Source organism: Notechis scutatus, chromosome 2 (genome assembly GCF_049901735.1).
Source record: "Notechis scutatus isolate UNSWTSFEM ecotype Mainland chromosome 2, rNotScu1.2, whole genome shotgun sequence".
Taxonomy (NCBI): domain Eukaryota; kingdom Metazoa; phylum Chordata; class Lepidosauria; order Squamata; family Elapidae; genus Notechis; species Notechis scutatus.
Genome location: NC_142010.1, coordinates 214,112,179 through 214,138,544, shown reverse-complemented (window position 1 = coordinate 214,138,544; position 26,366 = coordinate 214,112,179). Strand labels below are relative to the sequence as shown.

General features: G+C 34.5%; 1 protein-coding gene across 3 annotated transcripts; it reads left to right on the top strand.

Annotated features, from left to right (window-relative positions):
• Positions 1-1,104: 1,104 nt before the first annotated feature.
• SNX2 (sorting nexin 2) lies at positions 1,105-26,255 on the top strand. 3 transcript variants are annotated; one of them, XR_015748112.1, is made up of 15 exons: positions 1,105-1,253; positions 5,692-5,809; positions 8,462-8,625; positions 10,528-10,594; positions 10,761-10,804; positions 10,895-11,036; positions 15,286-15,364; positions 18,140-18,215; positions 19,406-19,519; positions 19,740-19,833; positions 21,179-21,384; positions 23,082-23,225; positions 25,373-25,457; positions 25,567-25,634; positions 25,796-26,255. XR_015748112.1 is itself a non-coding variant. In XM_026673642.2 (15 exons), exons 1-15 carry the CDS (start codon positions 1,146-1,148, stop codon positions 25,844-25,846), a joined length of 1,560 nt encoding a protein of 519 aa, XP_026529427.2. In that variant the 5' UTR covers positions 1,105-1,145; the 3' UTR covers positions 25,847-26,255. The 3 variants fall into 3 exon arrangements, 2 of the variants coding, with proteins under 2 accessions (XP_026529427.2, XP_087814145.1); XM_026673642.2 differs by having other exon boundaries at positions 25,373-25,453; positions 25,563-25,634; XM_087958019.1 differs by lacking the exon at positions 5,692-5,809 and having other exon boundaries at positions 25,373-25,453; positions 25,563-25,634.
• Positions 26,256-26,366: the final 111 nt, after the last annotated feature.

Here is a 26,366-nt window from a genome sequence, read left to right as displayed (position 1 = left end):
AAAACGTCTTCAAAGACAAAACAAAGTCCAGTTGCCTCCTAAAAAAGCACCTTTGGGACAACCATGACCTGGATGAATGAAAATCTCTACCAAGAGTTTTAGCTACGCAATTTGGGATGAACACCTTTGGAATGGTGGAGTAGGAATGGATTCCCCCCCCCCCAAATGCAAAGTACAGGAACCAGGAGCACTACTCAGGTGACCCTGAGGACACAGATAAAACCTCCAAGTGCTTCAACTATCCTCTAAAACAGGGGTCTTCAAATTTGACAGTTTTAAGGCTTGTGGACTTCAACTCCCAGAATTCTTCTTCCAGTCATGTTAGCTCAGGAATTCTGGGAGTTGAAGTCCACAAGTCTTAAAACTCGCCAAGTTTGAAGACCCTTGCTCTAAAAGGATGCAAATGACCAGCTGTCTGCAAGAAATATAAATCCTTCCATTTCCCACCGTCAGAGTTGAAGAAGTTTATTTATTTATTTGATTTGTCAATTGTTTACAAGATAATAAGTACAAGTGTATACATAGTTGTGAATATATGAAATGGGTACATATAAGAAAAATAAAAGAATAAGAGAAACAATAGGACAGGGACGGTAGGCACGTTGGTGCGTTTATGCACGCCCCCTACAGACCTCTTAGGAAAGGGTGAGGTCAATAGTAGACAGTCTAAGGTTAAAGTTTTTGGGGTTTGGGGAAGAGACTACAGAGTCGGGTAGAGTTTCTTGGATAAGAAGCGAAAGGTCCTGAAAAAAAGCACTTGTGGGATAACAGGAGATTTACACGTCACAAGCCAAGTTCTCCGCACCCAGAAGAAGAGCAATAGCGGCTTTTTCCCTCTCCCGCCTCCGCGTTGCTGCCGCTCCCACCTCCACAACGGCTTTCTCGCCCTCCACCGCCGCCCCGCCCCGCCCCATACTCCTCCCTTCGGTTCTACCAGCTTGTCCCTCACCGTTCCCTAGAAGCTCCGCCCCTCCCGGCCTCGTGTAGGGAAGGAGGATCTCGCGCATCGGGTCACCAGCGGCCGTCACGTGAGGGGGAAGAAAAGGGGGCGTAGTTTATCGTCGTCATCTGACTGGCTGTAGCTTGCCGGAAATCTCGCGCCTCGAGAAGAGTAGGGTTTGGGGGGGGCGGGAGAGCGGGGAAAGATGGCGACAGAAAGGGAGCCCCCTCCGTTTGGGGACAGCAAGCCGACAGAGTTCGAGGAGCTAGAGGACGGGGAGGACCTTTTCATCAGCACCGTGTCCACCCTGGAGGTAAGGAGGAAGGAGTCGCGGTTTCTCCCACTTTTCTCTCTACTTGGAACTCCTTATTCCTTCTCCCAGGGCAGCTGCTGTTGGGTTTGTCACGACTGTCCCCCCCCCCTCCGTCCGAGAGGTTTTGACTTAATTGGGGGGGGGGCCTTCCTCAAACCTTGGCTTACTCCTGCGAGTGGCACCTGCCTCCTCTTTCCCAGCCATTCCCTGGGCTGGGGTTCGCCAACCCGAATTGCAGCAGCCAGCTCTGGGTTTATTCCCAGCTGTGACTCTTTTCTAAAAAAAAGCACTTAGCAATAGCACTTAGACTTATATACGGCTTCACGGTGCTTTTACTGCCCTCTCTGAGTGGTTACTGAATCAACATATCTGGGTCCTTAAACAAGCAATTTAATTTTCCCCACTTTGGGCAAGGACGTAAAATAGTCACTGAGTGGATTTCCTTCAGTAGGTTTCCCAAGTAGTGGGCTGCTTCTGGAGAATGAGGTCTGAAATTGCCAATTGTTTGAGGGTGAGCATATTCCTTGCATTGCTGCATAAAGAAAACATCTGTTAAAAATGCCTTTCTATGAATGAAGTGTATACAGGTAGTCCTTGACTTACAACAGTTCATTTAGTGACTGTTTGAAGTTTACAACGGCACTGAAAAAAAGTGACATGACCATTTTTTTCACACTTATGACCATTGCAGTCACGTGACTTATATTCGGATGCCATTGATAACTGACTTGTATTTATGATGGTTGCAGTGTCCTGGGGTCATGTGATCACTTTTTGTGACCTTCTGACAAGCAAAGTCAATGGGGAAACCAGATTCACTTAACAACCATGATACCACAACTGCAATGATTCACTTAACATACATGGCAAGAAAAGTCGTAAAATGGGGCTAAACTCACTTAACATATTTCTTAGCAACATAAAGTTTGGGCTCAACTGTGGTCGTAAGTCAAGGACTACCTGTATTTGAATATTCCTGAGCTATTTTTGCTGTTTCAAATATTTCTCGGTTGTTACAGTCATAACTGCTATGGGGGCTGCTAATTGGGGAATACTGTAAAATGTTACTGGAAAATGTTCAAATACTTCTGAAGTTTTGCTGGGAGTGCCACCCAGTGAAGTCAATCGATTAACTTTTTAGTTAGTGTGTAGATGGTTGCGCTATAAACCTACTGATAAATTGAAGCCGAGTAGTACACAGTGTGTATTTTTCAATATAGGATTTTATTTGTTTCCTTATTGAGTACTCATGTTCTGCACCATTGATGAAAATTTAATTAGGTCAGGCACTGGTGTATGTATCTTGAATGCAACTATTAAATTTAATAAAAGAAACTTGATAGTGGCTTGTCTCATGTTAATCTTTATAGATCTAACACAACATATAAATCAAAATGTTCTAATTTGTAAACAACCACATTTAGTATCTGTTTGCCATATATGATAAATAAAAACATTTAATAAACCTTCTCCCACAGGAAGGAAGTACTGAAGCTTTGCTGGCTGTTTCCTAAACTTACTTGCACCTTTTTATGCTGAGTCAGTAGTATTTTTCCTCCTTGTGAAAAACATAGGCAAAATATGTGAAGGAAATAAGCTTTCAAAAAATTGAATATAGTATTCCTGCCTTTCTAAATGGCTCAGTTTAAATATATAACACTATAAACAAGACAACCAGAAATAATTTGTTGGTATTAATTAGATCTAATTATATAGATATTCATATTTCTCATACATTTCAGTTTGACCTCTTAGAATGTACTCTTGTGAGTAAAACTATCAGCCAAAGTAGCTTTTACAGGAACAAAGACTGAAACAGCAGAAATTGTGTATATGCATGCATAAAATCAATGTACATTGAGTTGTATATTAATGTGAAATTAGTAGTTCTAAATAAGATTTGATATTTTCAGAATTTGATTTCGTAACTAAATTGTAGGTTTAATTTTGTAATTTGTAAGAAGTCACTAATTTTTGAGCCCAACAACTCAATGTATGAGAGATGAATTTGGATCTTTGGTTAAAATCTTTGCTACATAACAAAGTTACTATCACAAGTTTTATCTCTACAACCATGGGACACTGCTGTTTATCAGAGTATGTTGTACAATATTCTGATATAACTAAAAGCCCTATTTTGTTTCATTGAGTTATTGAAAATTCAGTGCTCAAATAACTACAGAATTATAGCAGCTTTAGGTTTTGTTTTTTTTAGTAACCATTTCTCCTGGATTTGGTTCCATTTAACAATTAAGAAGGATATCTGTATCCTGCAGTATTAACAGGCATGGGTTGGTGATGTCACAGAGAGAATGAAAATATTAATATCTAAAAGAGTTACACTATAGTTGCATTGAAAGTATCTTATCAGTTTCTCCTGTCTCAGCATTGTTTCCTCTGTCTGATAAATACATAAATGCTCAGATGCATTATCTGCAATATAAATACAAAGCCTCGCATGTAATTTAAATCAACACTAGTCTCTCCAGGGAATCTCCCTATTATATGTAATCACCCCAGGGAAATTCGTACAGGTGTGGAAAATATTTTTACTTAAGAATTCCTTGTTTTGAACTACTAGAATCTTATAGGTGATCAATACATTTTGCAGACCTCTATTTAGGATAGGTAGCTTTGGCATGTCTTTTATCTGAATACTGTATATACTCGAGTATAAGCCTAGTTTACCAGCCCATTTTTTGTGCTGAAAAAATCCCCCTCGGCTTATACTCGAGTCAGATTCCCTCTGAAAAAAAAAATGGTGTGGAGTCGCGGCCTCCGGCGGCAGCGACTCCCAACAGCCAAGCCGGGAAGGGAAAGGCAAAAAGCGCTTTGCCTTTCCCTTCCCGAGGCGGCGGGACTGGGGCCGCGCCGGCGGTAGTGACTCCTGACTCAGGGGGCCTCCGAGGGAGGGGAAGAGAGTGACTCCTGCCTCCCGCTGTCATCATCATCTTCTTCTTTTGGGTTAGTGAATCAATTAAACCTTTCATGATAGTGAGATCGTTTCCCAAATTAATTATTTTTATTTTTGAAATTTACCAGTAGCTGCTGCATTTCCCACCCTCGGCTTATACTCGAGTCAATAAGTTTTCCCAGTTTTTTGTGTAAAATTAGGTGCCTCGGCTTATATTCGGGTCGACTTATACTCGAGTATATACGGTAGCTTATGTTTGTTACCCAAAGTTTGGTTTATATTTCTTTTTCTGATTATATGTGCCATTATTGTATATTCAAAATCTGAGTTTCGAGTGCTCTACTGGTAGACTATGGGTTCATGTACTAAAATGAATGGGCAGTAATGGAATCCACAACCACAAAATGTTCATGACTTCTAGTTTGATAGCTTTAGTTTGCAGTTGAAATAGTTTCTAATCTTAAGTAAATAAGAATGACTTGCTGACAACAAACTGGAGATCAGTTTGTACTCTCCTGCCCATCTAATTTCCAATTGTACTTAGTCACCCCTTATTGGAGTGAACAAACGAAAGAGTGGCCCTTCCAGACTCTGGGTTATTTTACTCCTTTTGTATTATATATGTAATGACTAAATAGAATCTCATTGTTCAGCAGTATTGCTATGTCTCTATGGTGATTAGCTTTTAGTCATTTATCCTGATAGATATTTGTTGAATAGATAAGCCTGTTCTGTTAGGCCTTATTTTATATCCATGAAATGTTTTTATCTAATTGTCCAATGGGTATTTTAAATGTTGGTCAAAATAGCTAGACTACCTTAGAGGTGCTCTAGCCTAGCTTCATAGGAATTTACATTACTAGTCTTTTATGTTTCATTCATTGGCAGCCCATTTCTTAACTTATTTTGCTTCATTTGGCAATGTGTAAAATTTAAGTATTTGATGTTTTTACATTTTGTTTATGATAATCCGTGTTAGCCCATTGCACAGTCACTTAGAAACTATTGTCTTTTTTTAAGTTTTGAAACTTTAAGCTACCACAACTTACAAATATTTTTTGAAATATTTACTGATATATATAAATTAATTCAGAAGTTCAACTGGATTAAATGATATTTAATATAATTAAGCCTTCATATGGTTATAATTTTAAAAGCTTTTAAAGTTTGGATATACTTACATCAACCTCTTTTTATTACTTGGCAATAAAGTATTTCCTGTTATAGGAGCTTTAAAAGTCTACAATGTTACCACATTTAAGTTGGATTAACAAATATGAATTAAATTTTAGACTGATATATGAGTGCATACAAATGAAGAATATAGTGAATATCACAAAGTGAAAACATTAGCTAAGATATCCCGCTAAACAATAATTAATGGTTTCTTAGTATGTTATTCTACATCTTTGAGGAAATGGAAAGTGCTGACATGAGTAAATATATTCTCTGCTTGTGAATGTTAATTTAAAAAATCATAGTGTAAATACTGACTGTTTCTCAACTCATTGTTCCTTTCTCTAGTCAAGCCCTTCATCTCCAGAACCAGCCAGTCTTCCAGCAGAGGACATCAGTACAAATTCAAATGGTCCTAAACCTACAGAAATCTTATTAGATGATGACAGGGAAGACCTTTTTGCTGGTAATTTCTTTCCCATTTTTAGACCAGTTATTTACTGGAGAAACTTCATACTTTCTTTTTCAATATATAATTTTAGTGATCTATTTTGCATTCTTTATCATCATTTAGTTGCTATTAAATACATCAGAACAATTTTTAACATTTAAACAAAATTGGTCTGAATAACTGTAACATAGCAAGTATAGCATTGCAGGGGACAACAAGCAAATATCTCCTGTGTAAAATTATGATATATTAAAAGATCAGGCCTTTGCCAGCATTAATACATACTGTTTTCTTTGTATATACAGAGTAGAGATTGAAAGATTAAAAGTTCGTTCTTCTCTCTTTTTTGCATATTAACAGCTTCCTATTATGTTTCATCTTGGGAAATCATGCTTTGACCTAAGTTTAACAAGGCAAGCCATAATTCCTATATTCAGTCTCTCTTGGCTTAAACTATAACACAGAACATGTTTTATTGAAACTGTTTCGGTAACTGAAGCATGAAGGACATAGTTGAATTAAATTAGCTTCATTTGTGCATATGTACTGACAGGCATGGTTTTATAAATGACGTTCAAGAAAGGGTCATTCAGTTGCATGACATTAATTCAGTTCTCCTACTTCAGTTCTCCTTAGAGCAGAAGTTACAACTTTTGGGCTTCCCTTTTTTCTTTATCATGTACTGGATTGTTTTGGAAGAAAATGCAACCAATGTGAGCACATTTCTGAGAATCCTGCAGTATAAATTATGTAGCAATTGCTCTCCAAGATCAAACAACTGATGTATTTCATCTTTATGACACTTTGTTCTTTAAAGCAGAATATAATCAAGGTTACACATTGTATGAGAAGCTTGTCCACATGGCTACTTATACAATTAAATGAGTATTTCTATTCAGTTACTTTTAGCATTTTTATTAATTTGCTATTTCTATTCAGTTGCTTTTAGGGGAGGTTTGATGCTAATTTCTGGGATAAATTACATTGATTATTTAACTTGGATTGTGACCTCTAGCAGACTAAATAACTGCAAGTATTTCAAGAGCCAATATAGAATTCCTTGAGAGTTGGGAACAGCTACTTAAAAATGTAAACAGTGCTTGTTTAAAAAATGTAAAACGTTTGCTCTAGCCACACCTTATTAGTGCTTTTTCATAAGGTATCAATTTTTCATTGAAAAAGAAACTGCAGAAAAATCTGTGACTAAGTAAAAAACAAATTCAGTACAATCTTGATTGATCTTGAAAAGCTAATGTTATTGTTTGTATTTGTGGGATGGACAGGAAAAGCCAGGACCATTGGTAAATTAAATTTTGGTAAATTAAAAAACAAACACCTAGGATAAGGAAATGGCAAGCCACTTCTGATTGTTATCTAGCAATGAGTAATGAAGTTACCAGAAGCTGATCTAAAGACACTTTGGCAGAAGTTCCTTGCAGGTCAAAAGAATGTTAAATTTCCTGAATTCTAAATAATTAAAACCAGTCTTTAAGAAAGAGTAACTCATGGTTGCTTCACCCTTTATAGGTATAGCAACCCCAATGAGAACCTGAATCTCAGTTGTTAAGTCAAGTGGTTGCTAAAAGAAACTCTGTCTGTGCTTACAATATTTCTTCAGTTTTTCCTTTGCTCAGACTTGTGAAAATTATAAATGCAAGCATTGGTCATAAGGTTACTTTTTTATCACCATTATAATTGTGAATGGTTACAAAACAAGGCAGTCACTAAACAAGGTCTGCTTGTATTTTTAATTATTATGGTATTACATTCCAGGATCAGTAGCTTAATATTTATTACTTTATTTAAAAACAGCTTTATGTTGAATTATAACAATCATAGTGATATAAAAATATATTCGATCAGCAGCTCTTCTCTTGCATACCATCCAAGCAGCTCACTGTTCATAAGATACTTGGAATGTCCTGGATCCAAGGACATGTAGAATATATCCACTCTAGGATGCTTTAAGATTTTATCACTAAAGTACTATGTTATACTTATTGTAAATATTTACTCATTTAACAACTATAACTATTTGGTTATATACATTTTAAGTGAAGAAATGTACTTTGAAATATATTACTTTACTTCATTTCTCTATCTGATCTCTTCATAATTTAGATGTATATATTAAAACAGATAAATATTATAATTATATTCATAATGCCTGAAATTATGGCTTAACTTTTGCTAAGAGGGCAGCTTGTAGAAAGAAGTTGTTATTAAACTGCCTGTGTGTTATCTGCTTGGCCTTAGAAGCCCACCAAACTTACAGGCAGTACTTAGGCTAAGAACAAGGTTCATTCCATAACTGTCTTTCACCCATATTTGTATTTAATTGATGGATGATAGTAAAATGTGTATTCAGTATGGCTTCCCTTCCTTTTAGTAGTATGCTGATTACTTTTGCAAGTGATTTTAATTTGCATTAACATACGTTTCTGTTACTTGTTCTGTTAATTGTAACTACTAAGTACAGAAGTACAGAATCTGTTACAAATATTAATCATGCAATATATAATTTAAATTAAGCTTGCTCTGAATTCTAGACTTTTCACAATTATACTGAGGATCAGTGATCTGAAATGAAAGATAAATCTTTCTCACTGTATACATGTGTATAAAAATATCCAGGCTAAAGTATGAATGGTTCTTTTTTTTTTCTAGAAGCAACAGAAGAAGTTTCTTTGGATAGTCCAGAAAGGGAACCAATACTTTCTTCAGACTCTACTCCAGCTATAACTCCTGTTACCCCAACAACACTAATAGCACCAAGAATGGAATCAAAAACAGTAGTGACCCCAGTGGATTTTGATATATGCAGAGAAGAGGTATTAATGAAGTTAATAAGGCAATTTTCAAGCTGGGTCTGGGTACACAACATATAATCAAAGTAAATGTGAATATATTGGCTGTGTACACAATAAAATTCTCTAGCAATAAAGAAATAATTAACTTGCTTTAGAAATTGATATTTATTCTAATGATAAATTTATGCATGGAACTGGTTTTATAATTCCTACAATTATGGTCACGTCCACAGGGAATGCTGTCTTGTTTTCTATTAATTGTATATAAGTAGTTGGAGCCTTTTTGATTGAATGTTGGAATAAATATTTTAACACAGTGGCTATTGCCAATTATGAAAACTTGGAAAGCTTTAAATGATTTTGCAATTATCTACTTAATATCCTGACTTTATTTTTTCAGTCATAATTACTCAACATTTCAGTCATAGTTACTCAACATTAATCATATTTACAATATTCTTCAGAATTAGGAAGATTGCGCTTTATCTTGTTTAATCTTAATTCACTTTTGTTGTAAGCCACCCAGAATCATTGGATACAAGATGGGCAGCAAATAAATTTGATAAATACTATGTCTCTGCCAACTTAGAAACACCTAAATAGATATACTGATCTCTAAGTTGGCAGAAACATATTTATTAATTTATCAAATTTATTTGCTGTCCATCTTGTAGCCAATAACTCTGGATCCTTACAACATAAAAAAATTGAAAAACATCAATGTTATTGACTCTAAAAACTCAGCAAGTAAAAACATTAGCAGATAAAATCAAGGAGCCAGGATGGTAAAGAAGGGAGCCAAACACATGGGGGTGGAGAGGTGGCATTGAGTTTTAACTAGTTAACCACCTCTAGTATAAAGATCCCCCATTGGGTCCCCAAACCATCTGGCAGAGTCAGGTCTTGAGGCTCTTTTGAAACATCAGGAGAGTGGGAACCAATCTCACCTCGGGATAAGATGTTCCAGAGGCAGGAACCAGGGCAGAGAAGTCACTCCTCTGGATCCCAGCAGCCGAAATTCCTTGGCTGATGAGACCCACAGTATGCTCCCTCTGTTGGCACAGGTGGGGCTGACCCATTGGGGTGAGTAGATTTCTCAAATAGCCTGGACCCTTGCCAGTACTGTATTTATTCTCCCTATTCTTATATTTATCCTCCAGTAAGCATGCTGAACTCAGTATGGATTTAAACTACTTAAATTTTCTATTAAGAACTCACTAGATTGGAACATCTAGTTTATTTTGATCATAAATTTCATAGTTCACAATTAAGATTTTGGGTTCTTTGTAGCATGCTAAGAACAGAAAAATACAACAACATCTTTGGCTGGTCCATATCTTGTCTATCTTTGTTTATATCAAGGGATTATTTTAGTAAAAATTATGTGAGGTCCTTAGTGCTCTCTGAGTTTGGTTGTTTTCTTGTAGATATTTTATTACCGAACTAGATAACTTCATCAGTGCTAGAAAGGAGCGGGGTTTGCTCTCTCCTTAATGATAAGAAAAATATTTATAGGAATGCCAATTTTTTTGCAATTTTTGTCATAATTAGTTGTACTCTATTGGGATAATTTGTTGGAATAGTTTTCATCAAGATACAAGTAGCCTTTATTCTCAGTGCTAAAAAAGTGTTTTAATGCTGATAAATCTTTTTATTTTTTGTATGAAAACTTTTCAGTCATGGTTACTCAACATTAATTGTATTCATAATATTCTTCAGAATTAGCAAGGATTGTGCTTTTTCTTTTCTAATCTTAATTGTTCAAATGACTGCCGTATTGAAAATCTAGTGAGCTATGATTGGGCTTTTGATATTTCTTGAACCACAGAGAAGAAAGTGTGTTGTTTAATCTTTTAGAATTTGTAATGACATTAAATTTAGATTCTTGGAAAGATTACTTACTGTTTAATATGCTTTTTTTAGATTGAAGAAGAAGCAAATGGGGATGCATTTGATATTGAAATTAATGTGTCAGATCCAGAAAAAGTTGGTAAGTTTGAAACTTACTATATTAATTAAAGAAATATTACTTTATTTTATCGTTAAAGTTTGATGTAACTAAGTCACATGTATAAAAACTCTACTGTTAATAAATTATATAAATGGATAAATCTAAATTGTTAATAAATGTGTGTATTTTTTCATGTACCATGCAGGGGATGGCATGAATGCTTACATGGCATACAGAGTCACTACAAAGGTACCTATTATATGATAAATAATCAAATATTTAGTGTTCAGCACTATATAAATGTGGTATATTTTACAAATGCCTTTTTTGTTTTTTTAGACTTCCCTAACTATGTTTCACAAAAATGAATTCTCTGTTAAAAGAAGATTCAGTGATTTTCTTGGTTTGTATGGCAAGTTAGCATCAAAATACCTTCATGTTGGTTACATTGTACCACCAGCTCCAGAAAAGAGTATTGTAGGTAAGTGTGACTAATGAATAATGGCATTCATCTTCCAAAGTGAAACTATTGTCCTGACAGTAAAAATTACGTTGCATCACATAAATCTATTTTTACATCTATTTGACAAATTTTACATTTAAAGTAGAGATTATTAACCCTGGATCAATAGACCTGCAAGAGATCTGTATTTAGATGTCCAGAGGTCTATGAGGGCAGGAAAAATATATATTTTCTTCATTTTCACTAACCTCTAACCATGACTAAATTGCTTATTTAGAGACTAGAGAAGATAAAGAAAATAGTTATCTTATTAGTGAAATTTATTTTCACTGACCTCTAACCGAAACTGTCTTCTTGATAATGGAATAATGAAGTACATATATTATTATGTTACATATTGTTATTTGTAATATTTCAATAACTGAATTTAAACTTAATAGGTTTGCTTTGCATTACAGTCAATATATATTTGTTGTGTTTAAACACAATTTTCTAAGAAGGGGTCAGTAGTTTCGCTGCATTTCCAAAGGAGGAAATAAAGCTGGTATGGGGCCAGGTTACCTACAGATCCATCTTCATCCCATTATACCAGCACATCCTACCTGATTAGGTAGGAGAGAGATGTCACAAACCTGTCAGTTAAAGAATTCTGACTGGCAGGGTCTAGAAAGAGAGTCTTTTCTGCCATTGCTGGCTTTGGAACATTCTGTCCCTAGAAGCAAGCTTAACCTCCAGTCTCATAGCTTTTCGGAAATGTCTAAAAATCTGGTTCTGTTATCTCACTATAAGCTTACAGAAGAGCATGCACCCTGCCTTTTAATTGATTTTTAATATTAAATTTTAAGTATCTTTGTATCTTACTTAAATTTATATCTTCAATTTTTTTAAAATATTTTATTTCTATACCACCCAAAGTTCCTCTGTGAAGGAGGTGAGTAGTTTATGCAATAAAATTGATAAATAAATAAAGGAAGCCCTGCTCTTGAGATTTTTTTAAAAAAGAAAATATGTAAGAACTAAATTAACATACTTTTGAAAGAAACGTACACTTTGTTTGAATGACAAAATGTATTTTCCATGTTCTATTTAGTTGTCCCTTGGTCTTGGAACATTTAACTACTGTTTCAATTTTATGGTAAATTGACAGTTAAAATATTTAGGTTAATCTCTATTAATCACATACTGATCGCCAGTATGCTGATGATACTCAGCTTTACAGCTCTACTCTGGACCACATGGGTGAGGCTGTTAAAGTCTTGTCTTAGGATCCAGAGGTTGTGCAGACCCAGATTGAATCCTAGCAGGACACAATTACTGTTTCTCATCAGGCTCTTCAGATTCTCCAGTGGTATATGTCAATGTGAGGGACCAATACCCTGAAGAAGTAGGTCTGATTTGAGTATCATCCTAGATTCACAGGTCCTGCTTCATTAGAAGTTAGAAACCATAACCAAAGTGGTTGGAAGTTAGATTAGTGACTATATGCAAGCAGTTGGAGCTCTTCCAGATGGTATTTGGGACTCATTTGCATTTTATGTCTTTTGTATTTTATTGGATCGTAATGTTTTTAATATTTGCATTTCTGTAAAGTTATGTGGAATCATGACCAGTTATAAATGCAATAAGTAAAAACCCTGGTTATTCTCCCAGGCCTTGGATTAGAATGATGGTTGAACCCTTATAGTTTGTTGTTGCCTAGTCTTTGGTTATTGTCTTCCATTCAGTTGTTTTTTTCTTGATATATTTTATGTTTTTTTTTTTTATTTATAAGCATGTCAGAGTTATTGTGGAGTTGGGCAGACTCACAACTGAAATTATTTATTTATTTATACCCTGCCTTTATTATTTTTACAAACTTAAGGCGGTGAACATATCCAAAATATCCTCCTCTTCCTATTTTCACCACATAACAACCCTGTGAAGTGGGTTGGTGAGAAAGTGACTGGCTCCAGGTCATCCAGCTGGCTTTCATAGCTAAGGTGGGACTAGAGCGCACAGACTCCCACTTTCTAGTCTGATGCCTTAGCCACTTGACCCAACTGGCTCTATATATTTAGAGAGAAAGTGGGTGTACATCTGAAGTTATTTTTTGGTTTGTACTGTATATTCACAACACCATTAAACTTTGATGTTCAACTGTTCTTAATTGAAGAAAGCTTTATTCATTTTTGTATAGGATAATAATGAGTGTAAAGTTGTAGAAACAATTCTTTCAACTCTTTGGTATAGTGTTCAAATTAATCAAGGGAATTAATATCTCTAAAAATGAACATGAATTCTTTCCCAGGAGAAATGAAATAGACTAACGAGAAACAATATTGTGCATTGATAGTGAGAATACTAATACTTGGTTTGAAAAAACTTGAGCAGAATTCTGACTGAAGTGTTCTATTGTTTGATTAGTGTCAGGTTGATGGCTGCATATTCCAAAAATAATTTGAAAGACGTGTTTTGGACATTGCGAAAGTACAGCACTTTCTGTTATTCACTAAATTGCCTGATTTTTTTTGTCAAGCTTCAATATAAGTTGAGTCTGAAAAAAGAGCTGCTGCTATTTTAAGAGTCACATTGATTTTTGAGAAGTGCTATACTTCTACCAGGGTCAAAAGCACACTTTCCAATTTGTTTTCACAGTATGCACAGCCCTAGACTGGGGCTGACTGTTTTTTCCCTTTGGATTTCAGGAATGTTCTTTGAAATACTCTTACTTTTCATTGCATATTCAACAGATGAACATATTATATGTAAATCTAAATGTTTGTGCTAATTCAGTGATAGCTGAATGAGCTTTATCTATGAAAAAGCCTATTCATGTTTAAAGTTCATTTGATTTTATATAATGTTTACTCCAGATAAGTAGAAATTAATCTAGACTAAGACTGCTAGGGTAGGTGGAATGGCTTGGCTGAGAGAAAAACTCATTGGTGCTACTTATTCAGCTGATTGCAAATATGATGGTTGACTTACTTTACATGGTCTCTTTGATCCTAGTGTTTTATGCTTCTGAAATGACTTTGCTCAGGTTCTATGGATGAATGCAAGAGGACAAAAATAACACCTTTTGTTTCACTATAGTCCTTCCTCCCTTCTGTAGGCTACTGAAAAAGTAACCAATACCCTGTCCTTTTTAAATCAGTGGGCCCATTTGGAACTCTGGAAGAATGTCATGGATATTCTCCCCAAATAGCAATGTCTGCAATGTATGAATCAGCAATGAAAACACATCCATTTCCCAGAAGCCTAGTATTTGAATGAATTGTCAGTTATCTTTTTAATCTCCCAATATACTCTTACCACCTCAATTTATCTTTTGCTTTTTGGAGGGTAAATGAAATAATTTCTAAATAAAGCCTAAGCGTGCAGTTCATACCATTTATATTTTCAAGGAAAATATAATTATTGAGGTTCCTGTTTTGCTTTGCAATATGTTGGCTTTTAACTTTTTTTAATTAAAAGAATAAAATCAAGTGAAGCATGAAACCTGGTAGGTAGATCTCAAGGAAAATAATTATTGAGCATATTAATTTCTGCACTGGACACTAAGTCTTAAAAGTAAAGTGAAAACATTTGTCTCACACTTTCATCTGGACAATGATGTTTAGATGAAGGAAAATAATTAAATAAAACTAGCCAGCTCAGCTCTCTCCACATTACTATAATACAGTTCATATAAGTAAGTTCATACTTAACAGAAGAGAAAATCATGATGTTCAAATTATACAAAATTAAAATGTATTTATGTGATCTTAAGGTATTTTATGAATATGTTTTATTAAAATAAGATTTTGCAAAGATAATAAAACCTACAGAAACTTTAAAAAATGCAAAAAGAAAAAGTTTATAAAAGGATAAAAAAAATGAAGAATAACATAAAAGCAACTTCAGATCTTGTTTGAAGTAGTTACAGATATACCCATTCCATATTACATATCATAGTTCTTCACATAAGCAAACCTTTTTAATCAATAAATCCCCAAATTGATTCATTTTATCAGTTTTTAAAACCTATAAAAGGTAGCTGAATTCCTTCCTTAATCTACAAGTCTGTTTAGCTATTTCTGCAAACTCTTGTCATCTTCACAAAATGCTCTTCTAGTTCTTCTATTATTGGTGTTTCTATAGTCTTCCATCTTTGTACATATAATCTTACGGCAGTTACCATATTTGTGACCTCATTCTATTAATATACTGAACATTTAGATATGAACTTTACAAAGTTCAGAATTTTATCAGGTTAAAAAATGAATTTATGTCGCTTTCTTCAAAGGCATGACGAAGGTAAAAGTAGGCAAGGAAGATTCCTCATCTACAGAATTTGTAGAAAAAAGAAGAGCAGCGTTAGAAAGGTAATTGATTAGCTGTACTATTGTTAAATGAATGTGCAGTGAATTATACAATTTTATTTGCTTCTCAGTCTATTTATTTTACATGCTAAACAGTTTAAAAGAAACCGTTCAGAATAAAATCTGAAGTTAATGTTAAATTGTTTATATAACGATGGTATATTTCAGTATGAATATCATGTTGAAATATATATGTGTATTTGTATGTGTATATATGTAAGACAGAAAATATATTTTCTCTCAAAAAGGTTGTTTAGCATGCTAAAGATAGCTGCATCTGGTCAGAATCAAATATAATTCAAAATCCAGCATTTAAACATCTGTTTAAATATTGCTTCGATTTTAATGTGGCACCTGGAAGAATTTCAAGTTAGTTTACAATGATCTAGATTTCAATTTCTAGATTTCATTCTTGAGTGCTTCTGCAAGTGACAGCCACTATGAAAGTGTTTGTGATTTATTCATACAAGACCGGGCTTTTAATGCCATCCTTCTATGCTGTCTTTATTACTATGTATGAAAAATCATAATGTGTCAAAATGTTTCCATGTAGCAGTTACTTAAGGGCAGCTTTTTTCCCCAAGACTTGTCACCAGCATATCAATATTCTAGGACTGATCTTTTGTTTGAGAAATTAGTATCATTTTAACTTCTCAAAGTAATATTTGGCTTCCCCTGAATATCATATTCCAGACTAAATCATTTTTCAAACCTTTTCCCACCAATAGAATAGAATGAATATATGTAGCCTGGGTTGAACTGTGGAATACTTGCTGCTTGGGTGTTTGCTGGCAAATGCTTTGTTACCTTCCTAGGATAGTTACCAAACTAGGATCTGAAGAGATTAACAAAACGTCTGCAGGCAGACAACCAAGCTCAGATAGCATCAAGTACTTCACAGTAATACTGTTAAATGTTTTTAGGATGTTACTAGAATAATCCACTTTATGTCATGCCCATCTGATGCATGAATGATTTTTTTCCTATATTGGAAAAAGATTTATATGCCCTGATTTTGTTTTACATAAAGCTAATCAAAATTGACATAGCTACACTCCTGGCAATTCTTCCTTTGACATGGAGCAACTTTCCAACAGCTTAGCCTTGTAGATATGATAATGGTGGTGTTGGTGTTGGTATTCCATATTTAGGGCAAGAGGATTGAGGTTCTCCATGATTATGTTCCTAAGAATAATAAAAGCTAAAAAAAAAATACAGGTTTTTTGTGTGGGGCTGAGATTAAGTCTGATTTTTGCACAATAAATAGATTTTGATATCTTCATGAAAATATTTCTTAGTTACCTATGATTCAAAGATGGATTCTATTTTCTCTATTTGCTAGGCCAGCTTTAGTGGATGAGTGGCCTACATACAGGCATATATCCATATAATGTAGAAATGATTCTTGTAATATTCCAGTAAATTGCTTGCTACTAAGCATACAATAAGATAATAATTTATCAGTTAAAATCCTTACTAAAGTTGTGAGATTATACTGAGTATGCATATATTTTATATAAATTTATTATATACATTTTCTTGATTATTGGGTTGTTCTATAATGGAAGCCATTATTTTAGTTAAGTGGTAAAGCAATAATAAAACATAAACTTGATGGTATGCAGGTGTCTTCGGAACAGAACATGAAAAGGATATTTGCCTAATCTACCATATCAGGTAGAGTAGATAAGCCCCAGTTTCCCCCCTACCCTTCTGTGTTACCTTTTAGTGGGACCTAGGAAGTGTGCCTTTTCCATAGCAGCCCATGTGGAATGTGCTTTTCCCTAGAGATTAGTCAGGCATCCCTTATCTTAACCTCCCAGAAGGCCATAAAGAGCTGCCTCTTCTCCCAAGTGTAGGTATAGAGTGAACTTGGAGTCTGAAGATGGTGGTGTTGACTGCATTGTTGGAGATTGGTTGTGGTGCCTGAGATTTTTTTGTTTTGTGTTGTGTTTTTATTGTATTTAATTCTATGCTATTGCTATTTGCCAGCCGGAGTTGTGTCTCTTAAGATGGGTGGCCATATGAATAAATAAATGTTGGCAGTAAAATGCATTTTACTGAGAAATCTAAAAGAGCTGGTGTGACAGGGCTTGTTTTCTAAAGGTATAGTAATTTGCCTAGTTGCATTTTCTTATCTGTGATTCCCACTAAACTCCTGGATCACACACATTCTTGTGAATTGGAACTAATGTCCTAACTAATGTTTAGCAGAAAGGGAGAATCAGGGAGAATAAATAGTAAAGTCAGCACATACATTCTTTTTTTTACCACAGGATAGTAAAGATGAAACACATTATTGTTTTATTAATATGTTAAAATAATGGTAAATATATCATAAAGTGTTATAGGAGTGATCACTGATATGAAAGGATATTGTTGATCAAATTACATCCATTTCTAACAAAAATTAGAATTATTAAACTTTTTCCAGGAGGAACAGCTTCACACATTGGAATAGTTCTGCTCTTTGGTTAATTTTTCATATAAACTGGAAACTCTAGCTTTTGTCAAATCAACAAGCTAGTTTACACAGTTTTGCTTCCATTCTAGATTCCATAAACATTGATATTAAATTAGTTGTTTTAGTAAAAAGAAATGATGTTAAAAGCTTTTATTGAGACTGAATTATCCTATATATCTTGGGATTACATTTTTAATACAAATTTTAAGATACACTGTCTTTCCTGATTGTTTTAGCATATATTGATTCTGTGTATGGCAATTTTTAAAATATTATCAAGAACTCTAAATGTTCTCTAACTTTAAAAATTGTAGGTACCTACAGCGAACAGTAAAGCATCCAACCTTATTACAAGATCCTGATTTAAGACAGTTCTTGGAATGTTCTGAGGTATTTAATTCTATTTTCCCATGTATTTAGTTTTACATATTCCTTACCAAACAATTATATGTGGACATCTGGCTTTGTGTACAACTAGAGTACTATTAACAAACTTCCATTATTTAAAGTTAGAGCAAGTGAAATCCTCTTTTCTTGCTGGCATTCGATAAGTAATCTGATTAACTCTGCAAACACTATTGTGTCTGTTTCAAAATGTGATAGTTGATATCGGATTACATCTTTGTATTACAAGAACAAAAAAGCTTGCAATCATTTAATTCCCTGGTAGAGGACTTCAATTTGACACTTTTCATTTAAAAGTAGAAAATTATCTTCAGAAAAATTTCTTGTTGGATTAATATACAGCTGATGTAATTTTCCTGCTGATAAATGTTACATATTTTGAAATAATTCAGTGTGTCCTAAGATGGTACTGTAAAGCCTAACATGCTGCTGTTTGATGAAAGAAAATGCTGGAATGTTAGCTGGTCATTAACATATCATGTTAACCGTGAAAACTTCATTCAGGTTCCCAAACCCCTTTTCTTGCTCTTCAAAGAAATCATCTATTGTGACTTCTATGTATAAATGTATAACTAAACTCTTTTAATAATACACCTATGGAGGTTTTAACAGTTCTGCAGCCAACTGTCTCTCCTCTCTCTTTCTGTGTCTATGTGGGTGCAGGGAAAAACAAATCTTCTGTGGAAAGGTGCATGTGCATAATTAGGGTTTGAAGTTAATATTCACATAATTAAACACTAGCTCATTATCTCTCTCTCTCCCTCCCTCCCTCCCTCTCTCTCCATAAGATACATTATAGCCTAGTTGAACAACAAAAAAGTTGTCACTGCATTTGTTATGTGGAAGCAGTAGCATAGCATTGCCCTTAAAAGCTCCACTGCTGTTGGTATACGAGTAGCCAGTTAAAGCATTTTGCGGTGGTGTAACAACTTTTGACAAATGGTCTCTGTGTTCCATCTAAATGTAAAGGTGCAGAAGAAAAGCAAATTGAAACTCTATTTTTTTAAGTTTTCCTCTGAGGATGTAAAAGTAGTAAATTTAAGAAATTAGGTTCCACTATATTGAAATGTATGAGGGGGAAGAAAACACTACATCCTTTTCAGTCCCTTTGGTGCCCAGTTAAACCTCTAGGCTTTTAACCAGTTTGTTTGCCCTTATTTGTCATTCAATTCCAGCTGCCGAGAGCAGTTAACACCCAGGCTCTGAGTGGGGCAGGAATATTGAGGATGGTAAACAAGGCTGCCGACGCTGTCAACAAAATGACGATCAAGATGAATGAATCGGATGCAGTAAGAGCTGATTTTTCGACTTGAATAATGAGATGAATTAATGAGGTTCAACAGTTGCATTTTAAAACCATAGGAGTAGAAAATGAGATATTAATTTACTTATTGGCTTGGATTATCAATTGCCTCATACTGAGTTAATTTCTTGCCTTAGGAAGGGAATTGTAGTTTGCAATATAGCATAAATTGTAAAGGTTTGTTTGTTTGTTTTTCATTTTGCCAGTGGTTTGAGGAAAAGCAACAACAATTTGAGAATCTCGATCAGCAACTTCGGAAACTTCATAGTAGTGTAGAAGCCTTGGTCTGTCACAGAAAAGGTAGATGCGTTAATTAGATTTTTATTTTTTTTAAAATTAAACATGAATTAATGTTTCTAAAATCTCTTCTCATCAGAAACCTTAAATAATTTCAGGACAAGAAACTAGTTAAATGCTGAACTATGCAGCATACAATGCATCCCATGCAAAAATGTTGATGGTTTTTAGAAACTGGGAAACCATTTTTTCAATGGATATTTCTTACCAAATAATTTCACTTTGTAAAGTAACTGAACATTTGGGATTCTTATATTTCTGCTTATAAATAAGTTAATGTTGCATTAAGTGGATTAGTTGAATCTCTTCTTTTGCAATTTACTTATAAGGAAAGTGGTTTTTTAAAAATAAAGAACTGGATGAATAATGCTAGAGAGTAAAAGCTGATATCTATGTATATAAAAATCTTAATATCTGTGATTGAAGTATGATATAGTATGCTTTCCCAAGACCTATTATATAACTGTACAGCACCATTAAAATGGGAAATTTAAGAAAGAAAACTAACATAGTTAATTGGAAATTTGTCAGTTGCAGGAGTCTTTCCTAATTTCATAGAAATGGATAGAAAGGGGTGAATCAAGGTTGGAGCTAATCAGGTGCCTAAATCAGGTACATAAATCTTCCAGTGCAATCAATGGGATATGTGTAAGATAGAGAATGGAGTTCTTCTTGACATTTGTCCTCTTTTTGTATTAGATCAATACAATGTTCAGGGTTTTTTTTAATGCCCTAAACTGAAGATATTGAAGATTCTCATCTAATCTATAGTGCAGGATATAATCTTTTTATAAGGAGGTAGTAAATTACACAAGCATCCAAATTCTTACATGTTTTGCATTATAATACACACGACTGAACTTATTTTACTGACATTTGCTTCATTGGCAGCAATTTCCCAATACTTTGCTATATAAACTTTAGCAGTGTTTGTCTTTAGCAGAGATTGTAGTAATATAACAGGTTTTTACTCTGAAATGATTCTACTGATACACAAGATTACTTTATATCATGCACACTATCGTTTCAGGAGTAACAAAGTTCATGTGATTTTAGCATATGCTTAGTAGCAGAATTTGTAATCTCTTAAAAATGGTTGAAATAATAGATAAAATAGAATTGAGTATTGGTATAGAACAGGGGTGTCAAAACTCATCATGGCATTGTCATGTGATATTGCATGATAATGGCATTGTCTTCATGGCATTGTCATGTGATATATCATGACTTTTTCCCCCTTCGCTAAGCCAGGCATGGTCAGGCCAGCATGTGGCGCATCCGGCCCACGAGGTGCGAGTTTAGTACTCCTGGTGTAGAAGATTAATATGAGTTTGTTTGTTTGTTTCAGAACTGTCTGTAAATACAGCTGCCTTTGCTAAAAGTGCTGCTATGTTAGGGAACTCAGAAGACCATACTGCTTTATCAAGAGCTTTGTCTCAGCTTGCTGAGGTTGAAGAAAAAATAGACCAGTTGCATCAAGAACAAGCTTTTGCTGATTTCTATGTATTCTCTGAGTTACTCAGTGATTATATTCGTCTTATTGGTGCTGTAAAAGTAAGCCTACATTTGAATCTATACAAATGTTCATATATAGGTACTCCTCACTTAATGACCTTTCTTTAGTGATTGTTTGAAATATGTTGCTGAAAACAGTGATTTCAGATTGGATCTCGCATGACTAATGCAATATCCCCACAATCATGTGATCACCATTTGCAAACTTCGCAGCCAGCTTCCAACAAGCGGCAAGATTGATGAGGAATCTGGCAGGCAGTCACAAACTCACAAAATGAGGACTACTTGTGATACAGAATTTATATTCAATGCCATGACATTTGCCATTATATTTTATTTATATTTTGTGAACCCAAGGTAGATCTCATGCGAAAGTGGGGATAGAACTGAAATTGTCCTGGTTTCTTAATCATTATACCAAGGGGGCTCTCATACAAGTTCTTGGAACTTTTCTGAATATGGTCTTTGAAAACTAATCATGATGAGGTCTGGTTAGTATTTTGATGGAGCAACATTAGACAATTTTATTGCAGACTAAACTGACCTGTAAAAAAAATTCCTGGAAAAATGAAAATTGCATAAATGGAAGTTCTCATGAAGTTAAGGATACAGATAAACCTTTCTTGCCAACTGCCTCATTTATAGTGACCATTCAAGTTACAATGGTGCTGAAGAAAAGTAACTTCATGAGTAATGCCCACAGTTACGGCTTTCACAGCATCTTTCAGTCACACAATTGCCATTATAGTCAGTACATGCAGGGGTGGGATTCTACAGGTTAGCACCTATTCACTAGAACAGGTTGTTAACATTCTAAGCAGTTCAAAGAACTGGCTGTTAGAAGAAATTACTGGCCTAATCCTGTAAGGAAGGCAGAAAGGAAACATTCTGGTGTTGCTTACAGAAACTGCCTCTCTGTTAACCCTTATTACATTCTTGGCAGGACTAGACTTCCTGTCTCTGCAACTTCTCTGGAGTTTTTCCCCCACTTTTGCTGGTACTTTGCTTGTGTGGAGTGACCATTCAAAGTTACAATGGCACTGAAAAAAGTGACTTATGACCATTTTTCACACTTACGACTGTTGCAGCATCCCCACAGTCCTGAGAGGCCAAGCGAGGAGATGCGTGCCTCGATGCGAGTGATATTGAGTTGGCCACGCCCAGCCAATAACATGACCACCAAGCCACACCCACCAACTAAGCCACACCCAAAGAACCGGTTGTTAAAAAATTTGAATCCCACTCGAGTACATGCTGTCCTGTGCCTGTCTTGTTATCTATCCTTCCTTCCTTCCTTCCTAACTCTAACCCCAGTAAAACAGAAAGATCAATGAAGAAGTAATTGCAGGACAGTAACCATTAAAAAAAAAGTCACAGGAGGCATTGATCCCAGATATCATTTATATTTATATTTCTTTTTTCCCCACTCACTTCTTTTTTTCATTCTACTCATAGCGTGGAGAGATTGGACAGTAAGGGATTACGAGAGAGTAAGGAGACATATGTGGGTCATCCTGGGCTTCCAGTCCCAAGCACAAGCCTTATACATTAAAGGCAACAGCTGGCAAGGTTAAAGACTTCTTTAGATTCAAGTTATTTTGTAAATGGTTAACTATAGGCATTTAAGCTAAGCATTTGATAATGATCTTTTTAATTAAGATGCAAAACTTTTTTCTTGAAATGTCAGATTTTGAATAAGTATACTCTCATCTTTTTTTTAACCACATTGTTTATAGGGTGTATTTGATCATCGAATGAAATGTTGGCAGAAATGGCAAGATGCTCAAGTCATGTTACAGAAAAAACGAGAGGCTGAAGCTAAACTTCAGCTTGCCAACAAACCTGACAAATTACAGCAAGCTAAAGATGAAATCAGAGAGGTAAATTTTATAATGCGGTGCCTTTTTAATTAAAAAACCTTTTTGTTCTTCATATTCTTTGGCTTTAATGCATTTCAAATATGGTTTTAATCATCATTAATTCAATTATTACAATAATTTCGTACATTTTCTTAAATGTACATTCATATTCGTGTTTTACAAACTGAATGCCACTTTTTAAAATAAAAAGTTAAAGCATTCAAACTGAGGCAATTTATATTCTGCTATATGAAACACTCATTTCCAAAATATAAATTTCTGACTGTCAGATTTACAATTGCACATACATATTTTTCACTTGTATAGCATAATCTATCATCAATAGAATGTTAAAAGAGCTAGAGAGTATCATAATCATAACCTCTGCACTTTTTTCTGTCATGCTTCATCAAGGAAATCGAAGAGGTAGGAGAACATGCTTCCTGTTCTTATTTCTTATATTGAATAAGAATTATTAATATTCATTAACAAGCAACTCCACCTATACATTTTTCTTAAATACTAGTCATACTTTTTTTTTTAACAAAGTAGCACATTGTCTTCAGTGAAGATTTTCAGTGAAGACTTTTATGAAAGTGCTCAATGATCAAGAGCATATACAGTATTCCAGTGGTATGATAAGGATAAAATCACTGAGAATGGATAGTGGTTTTGTCTATTAACAATTTTTTAGAGTAGCATAGACTTATAGTTAAAATGTGCATAAGGAGGGAACAGTTTACTGAAAACATTTTACATGTAATTTCATAAAATTGGCTGCTGTTTGCATTATCAGATTATTGAATGGCACAGAAAACTAACATATCTGTAAAAATGTTTGCTGCTTTTCTTAAATGACTCAGCTTTTCTTAAATGACTCAGCTACTGTAGAATTAAGGACCTATGGTGCCTAAAATTTTAATTCTGCAGAGTCAGTTCTTTATTAATACAATCCATAAATTTGATAAATAAGTAATTGCAGGCTATTTTTAAAAGTCTGATATTGAAATTTAACAGAGTAACTTCTTTTTTAAATGAATTTGGATTTAAACTGCTTTTGTCAGGTTTTCTGCATATCGACTTTCTTCTATATATTTTGTCACCGGGTTTTTTTTCAAATTCTTCCATAATGACATTTGAGTTGGAAACTTTTAATAGTCAATTTGACATATTCACTGCAATTGCTATATTCTTTAATTGATCTTTAATTTTATGTAGAAATTCTGTTTAGTGGAAGGAGCCTTTTTAGGGATGATAGTTCCGAATGCACGACTGTCTGTTGATTCATATACAAGTTATTCAAATAGAATGTAAGATATAGGTCTAGGGCAGGGATGTCAAACTCATGGTCCACGGGCCAGATGCGTCACGTGCTGGCCTGCCTCCAGCTGGTTTAGCAAAGGGGGGGAAAGTCCTGATACATCATGTGATGCTGCCATGATGACACAAGTATGATACCCGTGGTCTAGGGTATCTAACTCCAAGACTACTATAGTTTCTGTAGAGTATTTCATACTATGGGCTGAGAATAACATACATGAATGGCTGACTTAAATATTAAATGCTCCTAAATCTAAGAATAATTAATCCTTTTAAGCATATCTGGATATAGAATTTATGCTATAGGTCAGTGGTCCCTAACCTTTCTGACTCTGCGGACCAGTAGTGTGGCAGAAGAGGGTTGCGTATGTGCGCCTCTTGCACAAATGCACTTTTGTACACTCACCTGCCACTTGCACAGCCTGGTTCCCAACAGGATGGCACTGGGCCACAGGGGTTGGAGATCCACGCTGTAGGTCTATTATTATACTATTATTATAGTTGTTACTTTACAGGAAATTGAACAACATATTCTGGAACTATAATTAGAATTTAAAAATTAAAACCAAAAGAACTATTAATTTTGAAAGGGAAAGTGTTTTGAATAGTACTGCCTGGGAAAGTCTTCATATTATATTGTTGGAAGGTATGTATGGTATCATTTTCTATTAAAAATAAAGAATAATCACAATCATTATCCCGAAGATGATAGGTACAATAGAAGATATACTTTGAATAAGAAACCTTTTAGTTTAGATTACATTGCTATTCATTGTTATATTCACTCTTTTAAAAAATAATATGCTTAATTATATGTGTTTAAATTATTTGCATTTTTTAACTTTTAGTGGGAAACAAAAGTTCAACAAGGAGAGAGGGATTTTGAACAAATCTCCAAAGCAATACGCAAAGAAGTAGGAAGATTTGAGGCATGTATACAGGCTGTTGTGGGGAAAAAAATATTAAATGGATCTTAATGAAATAAACTTTTGCAAGGTTGTTCAGGAAGTAAATACCTTAATTTTCTTTTACTCTCAGAAAGAACGCGTAAAAGACTTCAAAACCATTATAATCAAGTACTTGGAATCATTAGTGCAAACACAACAGCAGGTAAGATTATTTTCAAATAATCATAACACATTGTAGAGTTTTACTCGATGGAATGCATTAGATGTTTACATTGAAAGAATTTTGGATAGTCATGTATGTGTGTATATGCATTTGTATATATGAAATGCTGTTTACTATTGTTTCTTTTTTTTCCTCCCCAGATGATAAAATACTGGGAAGCATTCCTACCTGAAGCCAAAGCCATTGCCTAGAAAAGATGACTTTCCAATATGAAGATTCTTTGGATGTTGTCCCGGTTGAATTAGATCCCACAATGAAATCACTTTAAAATCATCCAAATAAACCACTATATATTTTATGAATTTAACATGTGGCTTTTTATATACTATAGCATCTTATTAACAGCTGCATGTCCTGACCCTCTTTGGACTGTGGCATGACATTCTGCAATACTTGCGAATTGAACACGATTGTGTCTTAATATTTGCACTAAGATGTGCAATGCAAGGCCAGAACGTTATTTTTGTTCTTCACTATAAGTTCTGTCTACTTGATCTTTATGAAAGAAAATGCATTTATTAATGTTCACATACACATTCCTGTAAATAATCAAGATTTTGTGATTACAGTAATAAAGGGATGTATCTTGTGCAACATTAATCATCACCTGTGTAATTTTGTTCTTCATTAATTGATTATAAACTATAAACCCTGGTAAAGTAATTGGTATTTAGTAGTTCTATCAGTTTTATGCATATGAAAAGTATTTTA